Source organism: Solanum stenotomum, unplaced genomic scaffold, assembly GCF_019186545.1.
Source record: "Solanum stenotomum isolate F172 unplaced genomic scaffold, ASM1918654v1 scaffold8391, whole genome shotgun sequence".
In the NCBI taxonomy this organism is placed as follows: Eukaryota; Viridiplantae; Streptophyta; class Magnoliopsida; order Solanales; family Solanaceae; genus Solanum; species Solanum stenotomum.
Genome location: NW_026037156.1, coordinates 9,893 through 21,510, shown reverse-complemented (window position 1 = coordinate 21,510; position 11,618 = coordinate 9,893). Strand labels below are relative to the sequence as shown.

Below are 11,618 nucleotides of genomic sequence, written 5' to 3'. Positions count from 1 at the left end.
TTCTAGCTCAATAATAGTTGATTAAATAAAATTAATTGTTTAAAAAATTAATTACTATCACATCACATGAATGAAGACGAAAAATATTTCATCCTGAAACATCCAGATTCATGAGTCAATTGGATTTTCTTTTGATGTTTACATATTCTGTTATTATTTGTTAACTTATTGCATCTAATATATTGGATAAATTACATTATCACCCCTTTAATTTCACTTAATACTAGTTCTTCTTTTAGATTATTATATTATACATGGAATCGATCAATACTTGTTAGAATTTGATTGAAAAGCAAAGCAGCTATATGTCCTATATAACGAATAATCTGCTAAAATTAATTTGTAAAATCAAAGATAAAACATAAATTAATGGGATTGATTAAGAACATATATAAAGAGAAAGAGGCTTAAGTCATCAACATCCCCTTAAAGTTGTCCGCATAATTATTTAGACACTTCAATTGAGACTCTTATCTATTAGACACTTTAATATTAAAAAATATTTATATATTGAACATAAAATGACAACTAGCTTTAAAAATATTGTGCGTGTAATTCACACACATTATCTTAACATAATCACGAATAGAATTATGACACGTGGCACATGGGCCCATGATTTTAATTTTTAAAAAAAAATAAAAATTCTGCCTTTAATAATCTAGAAAATTAAATTGACAAAAAAAAAAATCTCCCCCCACCCCACCCCCATCTAACATGTTGTCCTTTCTTCTTCATCTTCTTCCCTGTCACTCTACCATCGACATCCACCATTGTTTCCTCCGGCGATAACAAAAAGAAAATATCTCCCCCACCCCATCATGAATACACCCACCTAATCCTTTCCTCTTTCTTTTTCTTCCCGTGTTACTCGTTATATTCTATTCCTCTGGTAACTATTGAGATTTTTGTAAAAATAATCGACGTCGATAAATTATTTCGAACTCGACAACAAAGCGAAATCAAAAGTATATAAAAAAAAATTATATCATTTTTAATAAGTTTAATGAATGGTGATGGTTTCTCGATTGGAGTTATTGAAAATAAAGATGCATAAATATCGATCGACTTTTTAACGCCAATTGTCGATTTTTTTTCTTGTTCTTGCAATTTCAATAGGCAGTTTGTTTACAAAAAATTGAAGAAAAAAAAGAGCCAAAACAAAAAGCAGAGAAATTTGAAGTCTTTAAAATGGTGGGTTAAAGAAGAAGAGGACTTGTACATGGGTGTGGGGGTGAGGTTATTTTCTTTTATGAATTAAAAGATTAATGTTTAATTGAATTATTCTTTTATTTATTTAGTCCATGCATGCCAAGTGTCAAGAAAGTAGGTACAAATTTATTTATTTATTTTTTCAAAACATGCATTCACGCGTTCAACAGCGTGAGATACACTTATTTTGCCACACTAGCATTTTGTGTCTAATAGGTACATGTCTTGAACGATTTAGGTGTTCAATAGGTACAAGTCCTAGTTTAGGTGTCCAAGTAATTATGCGGACAACTTTAAGGGGTCGCGAATGAATTATGCCAAAGAAATATGTAGACATGAAGGGTGTGTTTGGTACAAAAGAAAATATTTTCCAACTTTCTCATGTTTAGTTGATTTAAATTGTAACACCCCGTATCCGAAAATAGAGATTTCAGATTTCTGGTGTTACAGGTGGCACTCACGGACACCATCCACGGACCGTAGATGGACTTACGGTCCGTCTTGCAGGTCTGTGGTTCGTGACAAAAAACTTCCCCAGAACTCAGTCAGAAAATTTGGCTAAGTGTTGACCCACGGCCGGACTTACGGTCCGTAAGTCAGGTCACGGACCGTAGTTCGTGTCCGTGGATCGATGCCCTAAAAGCCCAGCTTCAGTCTCGAACTACGGTTGACCAGCACGGACCGTCATTCGATCCACTGTCCGTAGGTCTGACCGTAGATGAGGTTAGCAGCTAGTTAGGTGAAAAATATTGATGGGTCAACTTCAGATGGTCATAACTTTTATCACAAAATGAATTATGTATCCCATGACCTATGTTTAGATAGATAATTGAATTATCTTTCCAAGGCCACCGAGTTTGCTAAATTTTGACCTCCGAGTAAAAAGTTATGCTCGTTTTAGTGAAGGCCTGTCGAGCAGGCTTGACTTACGGACGCAATCTACGGACCGTAGATTGACCTATGGCCCGTAGGTCCAATCCGTAGGTCACTCCGACAACAGTTAATTCAGGGGTCCTTTGGTCTTTTCCTATTTTTTTTAACCCTTAGGATACGTCGTTTAGACCATAAATCATGAGGTTTTAATCAGTTTAAGCCTAGAAACATAACTAGAACTTACCTAAGTCAAAATCATTAATCAAACTTAGACGAATTAGAAGCAAGAGAGGAGAAAAGAGGTCAAGAACCCTAGTTCAAGAACGCAACAAGGTTCCATCAGTTCCAGCCTCGAAATTGAAAGATTTCTCCGTGGAATTCGTCACCAGGTATGTGGGATTTCACTAGTGGGTTCCTTTCGCCCATTAGGTCCCTAGAATTCAGTCAGATTCTTGATTCCATGATTGTGAACAAACCTAGGGTTTCTAGAATTTGAACAGATCATCATGAATTAGTTATTTAAATGTTCCAAATCAGATTATCATGTTATTGTTCAGTTTATCGCATGAATTTCAGAACCCTAGCTATGTATTTTTTTAGTTCTTGAATTACACATGCTAGGTCAGATATTTCAGTATTCAGTTTTACATGCCTCAGTTTATGAATGCCTCATTATCAGATTAATTGTTGCATTCTCAGTTTGCATGTTCAGTTTCGAGCTATCCAGTATTTTCAGAAACTCAGTCATAATGTGTTAACCACTTAATCTATTGGGAGTAGTATAATACCGAGTTGGACTAGGGTTTCAGCGTACCCATATAGTCCCAGAACTACGAGCCACGTAGGTGTAAGTCCCCTCTGTGGGCAATATTAGTTTAGTGATCACGCCAGCATGCCTCTATACCTCTGGCAGGGTATATTGGGTCCTCTCGATGGGGCGTATACATCGGACTCCACATTTAGCTCATGTGGTTTTATGTCGGTTATTAGTAGCTCCCACAGTTCAGTCAGACTCTATTGCATTGACCATATTTCAGTACAGTCAGTATTCAGTCTCAGCATGTTATAAGTTTGGTCATTGCATTCAGTTAGCTCAGTATTCAGTATATTCAGTATCTATATCATGTCCAGATTATTTCATTGCTTTATTGCTTTGTTCAGTTATATGTTATTTCAGCTTTACTCTATCCTGCATGCTCAGTATCTTTCAAGTACTGACGCATACGTGCGCTACATCTTCTCGTGATGTAGGTTCAGGTTCTCAGTATCCAGATCACGCTTAGATCGGTTCCCGGTCTCCAGTTCAGCAGCATCAGTGGTGAGTCCTCATTCTTCGAGGACTAGTGACATGTTTATCCTTACTGTTTTTAGTCTTTAGTTTCAGTTTTACTAGACCTAGTTGGGGCATGTCCCAACATTTCTAGTCAGTTTAGAGGCTTATTTTCAGACATAGTTAGATTCAGCTTAGTATCTTGAGTTTGATATTTCTTTTGTATTAAACTCTCAGATTTGATATATCCAGTTACAGTATATGAGTATTTCCCATCCTTTCAGATTTATTTATGATTTAGCTTCCGCATCAGTTTATTTTCTTTAGTATGCTCATGATCATGCCAGCAGGGCTAGCTTGGGATCACTTGTGGTCCTAAGTCCCGTGTCCGCGTCTCGAGGGTAGCTCGGGGCGTGACATAAATACTTTAGAATTTCTTTTTATATCCACTTATTTTCCTTGAATTCAAGAAAACTAACTTCCCTTGAAAAAGTAAGAAAAACATTATCCAAAGTCATTTTAAACCTCATGCCTCAACTTTCCATCCTAATTTAACCAATACTAATACTAGATCCGACTACTAATTCCAACAATTAAATTCACTAACTAAACCACATTATTTATTTTAATTTATTTAAACAACATAACAACTTTTTAACTTTAACTACATTAGTTTTGACTTAATTCCAACAACTAAATTCACTAACTAAACCCCATTATTTATTTTAACTTATTTGAACAACATAACAACTTTTTAACTTTACCTAGTTTAGTTTTGACTTAATTCCAACAACTAAATCCACCAACTAAATCAATTTTATCATCTATAGGATCAAATAGTGTTGGTACTTATGCTTTACAAATATATTATTTCTAAATTTAAAGCTAAGTGTCAACACTAGATGGACACAAATCGATCTTGCAAGAAAATCAATTTTGTCATCAATAGGATCAACTAGTGTTGGTACTTATGCTTAACAAATATATTATTTCTAAATTTAAAGCTAAGTGTCAACACTAGATGGACACAAATCGATCTTGCAAGAAAATCAATTTTGTCATCAATAGGATCAACTCGTGTTGGTACTTATGCTTAACAAACACATTATTCCTAAATTAAAGCTTAATATCAACACTAGATGGACTCAAATCGATCTTGCAAGAAAATCAATTTTGTCATCAATAGGATCAACTAGTGTTGGTACTTATGCTTAACAAACACATTATTCCTAAATTAAAGCTTAATATCAACACTAGATGGACACAAATCGATCTTGTAAGAAAATCAATTTTGTCATCAATAGGATCAACTAGTGTTGGTACTTATGCTTAATAAACATTCGATAGACACAAAAAAAATTATCACAAAATTAAACCTAAGTATTAATACTAGATGGACACAAACACATTATTGAATACAATTGTACTTGAACTTAAGAAATTTAGAAGAATCAACCTTATCTCCAACTTTGATCAAAGAAGCAATATAGTCTTGTATCAACTTTTTTAGATGTTGAGCTTCCTCAATTGCCTAGCACGAAAAGTTCTTAAATTAGTTAAATACAAACTTCATATCCAAGAATATATATATATATATATTCAAGTTTTTATAAGTTCAAGTTTCAATTCAAGTTCATATCTAATTTCTAAACTTATTTAGTTATATATTCAAGCTAATTAGTTCCAAGTTCAAATTCTAATTTCAAGTTCATATTCCTAATTAAGTTCAACTTATAGTAAATTCAAGTTATAATTAATTATAAGTTCTAATTAAGTTGCAATTCAAATCCCTAAAATTCTAAATTCAAACTAGCTAGCTAGTGTCCCAACTTCAAACTATTAATTAGTCCTAAAATTTCAAATCTAATTCAAACTATTAGTCCTAAATTCCAAATTCAAACTAGACTTAAAATCACAAATTGAAAGTACTCATAGAATTCAAAAATCAAAATATAGTGCTAAAATCCCAAATTCAAACTATTAGTACTCCTAAAATCTCAATAATAACTCAAACTAGTCCTATATTCAAAATTCAAACTAGTCTTAAAATCACAAATTCAAACTAGCCCTAAAATCCCAAAATCTAACTAGTGCTAAAATCCTAAATTCAAATTAGCTAGCTATTCCTAATCCCAAATTCAAACTATTAGTCCTAAAATCTCAATAATAATTCAAACTAACTCAAATAATACCCAAATTCAAACAACTCCTTAAATACCCTAATTCAATCTAATCTTACAATTCCAAAATCAAACTAATTAACTCAAGAAATACCGAATTTCAAACAAATTCTAAGATACCCTAATTCAAACTAACCCTAACATTAAAATTTTCAATTCACAATCAACAAACACAAACAAACAATCAAATAATCCCTAATTCAAACGAACAATCAAAAACCCTCTATCATTCACTTACTAACTAACAATCAATCAAACTAACAATCAATAAAATTAAGTATATTAGTACTCTAATTTTGAGATACTTCAACTAAATAGAAACAAAAGTAATCTTTTATGGAGGTTCTAAAAATTCACCTTGAGTAAGAAGGTCGGGGATGGTGGCGCAAACTAAGAAAGTTGATATGGAGGCGGCACCGGTCGGGATGGAGGCGGCACCGGTCGGGATGGAGGCGGCGCAACCTTCCTCTGCAGCTGCACGCCGTCTGCAGCTGCGCGCGACCTTCCTCTGCTGCTGCGATGGTGGCGTGGCGTGGCGCCGATCGGGGATGGTGGCGTGGTGCCAGTCGGGGATGGGCGCCAATGGGGGTGGGTCGGGGTGGGGAGTGAGACTTCACTTAGGTTTTGAGACTTCACTTAGGAGTAAGACTTGATAATATCATTCTTTTTTTAAGAGAATTATTTAATTTACCGACCACGGGATGTCGGTATTTTTAAAAATAATTATCTATATTTAAAAATATTTAATAAATACCGACATCATGAAGTCAATATTATTTAAATAAAATAATAATTTAAATATACCGACCTCTTTAGGTCGGTATTTATTAATTTATTTTAATATAAACTCAGCTCTTGAGGTTCATTTTATTAATTAAACATACATATATATATATATATATATATAAAATTTAACTACACATCAACAGAAGTTTAATTTAATAAATTTAATTTATCGATCAAGTTAATTTTATAAATTTAAATTATATAACTCCTAATTATATAAATTTAATTTTATTGATCAACAAAAGTTTATCAATATCAAATTTAATATATAAATCTCCTTGAATTGATCATCGGTGTTTCTTTAATTGATAATGTATTTCATATCTAAACCACTAGTATATAAGACTTGATTTGTTAAACTACTCGAGGAGTATATAATTAATCAACGTATTTCATACTCCGATAAAGTATCGTTTACATGTCATCATAATTAGGAGGTGATTACTACACTTAACATCCATTCAATTAGATCGAACGTATATAATAATACTATCTCGCATTTCATACTCGAATGGATTATATGTTAGCTCTTCACCTCTACATCATGACATGAGATATTAAGTTCATGATTAGACAACAGACTGATAGAATTTGTACATTACTCTAGAAATATAAGTATAATTATCTCCTAATTCATATCAACGTAGTTTCATACTCTAAATATGGATTATAGATATCTTTTTATTTATTCCACGAATTCTAACTTTTTATTTATAAAAGTATACAAAATTGTTACACTTTTTGAACAATTAATTGTAGGTGTAAAATGAAATTTTAGTATTATGCGCAATAGCAAAATTATGATTATTAATAGGAATACTTTAAACAAAGCGCGACCTCCGGATGTCGCTTTTATTAAAAGTAATTAGATTTAATAAAAAATACCGACGTCATGAGGTCGGTATCACATTTAATTTTAAGATAAATAAAAGTAATCATGTTAATTAAATAATATTGACATCGGGAGGTCGGTATTTTATATTAAATTATTTTTTAACTTGTATAAAACCGTCATTCGGAGGACGATTTATTTAAAGTTAATTGAAAATATTAATTTATTACATACTATTTAATTTTACCGACTTCCGGAAGTCGGTATTATAATTTTTTTGTTTTTTATTTTACACAAATCGTCCTCCGGAAGACGATTTAAATAAAATTAAATCAAAATATTTCTCAATTTTGTTTTTTATATTTAATTGAGAAAATAATACCGATATCAAGAGGTCGGTTTTTATTGTAATTCATTTTCTGGGGAAAATTCCGACCTCCTGAGGTCGGAATTTGGTTTTCTCGCTTTATTTTGCATAAAAACTGACTACTTGTTGTCGGTTTTCATATCAACGTAATTTCATACTCTAAATATGGATTATTGATCTAACTTTTTATTTATAAAAGTATACAAAATTGTTACACTTTTTTAAACAATTAATTATAGGTGTAAAATGAAAATTTAATTTTATGCTAGCAAAATTATGATTAATAGGAACATTTTAAACNTTTATAAAAGTATACAAAATTGTTACACTTTTTTAAACAATTAATTATAGGTGTAAAATGAAAGTTTAATTTTATGCTAGCAAAATTATGATTAATAGGAACATTTTAAACAAACCGACCTCCGGATGTCGGGGTTTGGGTGTCAGGGTCAGATTTTGAGTCAGATGCAGGGGTCGGGAGTCTGGGTTGGGTCTCCGATCGGGGTCAAATGTCTAGTTGAGGTTGTGTTCAGGATTAGGTGTCGGGATCATATTCATGTTCGAATGTTGGGTCTCTAGTGGGGTTTGGTCCTAGGTTGGGTCTTGGGATCGTGTCCTTATTCAAGTCATGGTCAGGGTTGGGTTCCAGTTCAAATGTCCGGCCTGTGTCGAGAGTAGGGGTCAGGTCTTGGATCGGGTGTCGCGGTCAAGTGTCAGATTGATTATCGCATCGGGGTTGATTTTCAGGTAAGAAGCTATTTTTCTAAAAAGTGTTTTCTACTCTCTAGCCAAAAATAAAAGATATTTTCTAAAAATATTTTGTTATTCACCAATGATACACTAGAAAATATTTTCCATTCACCGTCACCACCAAATATGAGAAATAAGTAGAAACCAACTTATTTTTCAAAAAAAAAAAAAAATTCTAGGAACGTGCCAAACACACCAGAAATGCTACCTTTTCAATAATGGTGAACGGGCAGGTGGAGGCAATGGTGTCTGACACCATTTGCATTAATTATTCATAAATATTACTACTGTTTAAACTTTTGTTTTGTATGAACAGAGATTTAAAAAAAAAATGAAAACCTTGCTAACTCCAGTGACTTCATTATAGACCAAGATAAAAGCAGCCTAATTGAGCCAAGAAATTATCAGAACAGGAGAAAAAATGGAATACGTGAACATTTGTCTAGGACTCTTATTCGCCTGTTTTTTGGTTCGTGGAGTATTGATTTCACTTAGAAGAAGCAAAAGAGTTGCACCAGGTCCATTCCCTTTGCCTATTATTGGTAATCTTCACTTGCTTGGTAATAAACCCCACATATCACTTGCTCAACTCGCAAAAAAATATGGTCCAATTATGCATCTGAAATTGGGGCAAATTAACACAGTCGTCATTTCTTCATCAATCTTGGCTAAAGAAGTAATGCAAAAGCAAGATTTGAGCTTTTCGGGCAGGTTTGTTCCTGACGGAGTCCATGCCTGTAATCACTCTAATTGCTCTGTTGTAATGTTACCTGTCAACAACTCACAGTGGAGGACGCTTCGTAAGGTTATGAACTCTCACATCTTCTCTGGCAACAAGCTTGATGCTAATAAGCATCTCAGGACAAAAAAGATCCAGGAGTTGATTGATTATTGTCACAAAAGTGGGCAAAATTGTGAAGCAGTGGATATTGGCAGAGCAGCTTTTAGAACTTCCTTAAATTTGTTGTCCAACACTATTTTCTCTAAAGATTTGACTGATCCATTCTCTGATTCTGATAAGGAATTTAAGGAATTGGTGTGGAATATCATGGCTGAGGCTGGTAAACCCAATTTGGTGGATTTTTTCCCCTTTTTAAAAAAGATTGATCCACAAGGTATAAGGCGGCGCTTGACAAATCATTTTAGTAAGGTTCTTCAACTTATGAGTGGTTTGATTGACGAGCGGCTAAAGGAAAGGGAAATGGGAAATCGTGAAAATGTTGATGTGTTAGATGCCCTCCTCAGCATTAGCCCTGAAGAAATCGACAGGAATCATATCGAGCATCTGTATCTGGTTAATTATCTTTATCTTTAATATTGTAGTATTTTTTATGTTTTACTCTTAACAATAATTACTTATTTCTCAAATTATTTTCCAAGATCTAATACTAAACATCAATTAATAAAGATAGTTTAACGAATTAGTTATATCAATTATTGTTTTCTTAGGCTAGTATGACGATTCTGGATTAGTATGAGAATATCTTGTATAGGCTCACAAGTCACAGCCTAAGTTTGACTAATTGAAAGCAACATATGTTTTGGAATTTTTCACTTGATTTTATATGTCATCTACTTCATATGATCTTACACTAGTAAGTTTTGCAGGACTTGTTTGCAGCAGGGACAGATACGACATCAAATACATTGGAGTGGGCAATGGCAGAACTACTTAAGAATCCACATACTTTGGAGAAAGCACAAAAAGAACTTGCACAAGTAATTGGCAGAGGCAAACTAGTAGATGAAGCTGATGTTGCACAGTTACCTTACTTGCAATGCATCGTGAAAGAAGCATTACGATTACACCCACCAGTTTCTTTCTTAATTCCTCGCAAAGTGGAGGAAGATGTTGAGCTTTGTGGTTATACTATTCCAAAAGGCTCACAAGTTCTAGTGAACGTATGGGCAATTGGGCGCGACTCTGGTATATGGGAGAACCCTTTGGATTTTAAGCCAGAGAGGTTTTGGGAGTCAGAAATAGATCTTAGAGGTCGGGATTTTGAGCTGATTCCATTTGGTGCTGGTAGAAGAATTTGCCCTGGATTGCCTTTGGCTATCAGGATGGTTCCAGTCGCGCTAGGTTCATTGATGAATACATTTAATTGGAAGCTACATGGTGGAATTGCACCTAATGATTTGGACATGGAGGAAAAATTTGGTATTACATTGGCGAAAGCTCAACCTCTTCTAGCAATCCCAACCCCAGTGTAGCTATAGGGATAGACTAATTAAGGTTTAAAGTTGAGAAAACTAGAGTTCTAAAGTGTTTCATTTTACCATCCAGCATGACTAAGTTAATGGTGGAGGGAGGTGCTTAACTACTCGAGCAAGTCTCTCTTGTTGTTTGAATTTGGGTTGTCAATATGCTACGTTATTCTATTTGTAGAATCTATCTATGCTTGTGTATCTTAGAAGATAAGACCAACTCTCCGGGATGTAATAATTTCTTGGTGAAACTAATATATTTATTTCCTTGGCATTAGACCATGTTTATTTTTCCTTTTTGGCCCCTCTTCGTGATGTAATCTTAATTCCAGGTGGAATTAATGATGATAAATTAGGATTAATTTAGTATATAATAAAGGAGAAACATAGATAAGATGATGTAGAACTCTCTATTGTCTATATTTGCATGAGGAAATTTTGCAAATAGCTACTATAATAAACTTAATTGGGCTCCTTAGCTATAGTTTGTATATTTAGGGGATGTAGTTGTAGTTTAAGCTGTTATGGACGATCTCATTACAGAATTCGCGACGTTTGTATAATTCTCATATGTTTGTATAATTTGTGTCGTCCGTATTGTATAAATTGATTAGTATCAATTGATTTGTATAAATTATTTTCGATTGATTGGATCGATTGATAATTATAGTTTTGGTAGAATAAGTGTTTGTATAGATGAGCTATTTCAGTCTGTGGTTATATAANTTCGTGATGTAATCTTAATTCCAGGTGGAATTAATGATGATAAATTAGGATTAATTTAGTATATAATAAAGGAGAAATATAGATAAGATGATGTAGAACTCTCTATTGTCTATATTTGCATGAGGAAATTTCGCAAATAGGCACTATAATAAACTTAATTAGGCTCCTTAGCTATAGTTTGCATATTTAGGGGAAGTAATTATAGTTTAAGTTGTTATGGGCGACCTCATTATATAATTCGTGACGTTTGTATAATTCTCGTATGTTTCTATAATTTGTGTCGTCCATATTGTATTAAATTGATTAGTATAAATTGATTTGTATAAATTATTTTCGATTGATTGGATCGATTGATAATTATAGTTTTGGTAGAATAAGTGTTTGTATAGATGAGCTATTTCAGTTTGTGGTTGT

General features: G+C 33.2%; 1 protein-coding gene across 1 annotated transcript; it reads left to right on the top strand.

The window, feature by feature from the left end:
• Positions 1 to 8,605: 8,605 nt before the first annotated feature.
• Positions 8,606 to 10,715, top strand: LOC125853060 (geraniol 8-hydroxylase-like). Its single transcript, XM_049532734.1, has 2 exons — positions 8,606 to 9,564; positions 9,879 to 10,715. The coding sequence occupies exons 1-2, from the start codon at positions 8,692 to 8,694 to the stop codon at positions 10,482 to 10,484; spliced, it is 1,479 nt and encodes a 492-aa protein (XP_049388691.1). The 5' UTR covers positions 8,606 to 8,691; the 3' UTR covers positions 10,485 to 10,715.
• The last annotated feature ends 903 nt before the right edge of the window (positions 10,716 to 11,618 follow it).

Excerpts from the sequence above, each read along its gene's own strand:
- LOC125853060 (XM_049532734.1), top strand. The coding sequence starts at position 8,692 with ATGGAATACGTGAACATTTGTCTAGGACTCTTATTCGCCTGTTTTTTG. Across the intron at positions 9,565-9,878 it reads ATATCGAGCATCTGTATCTG|GACTTGTTTGCAGCAGGGAC; the intron begins GTTAATTATCTT and ends TAAGTTTTGCAG.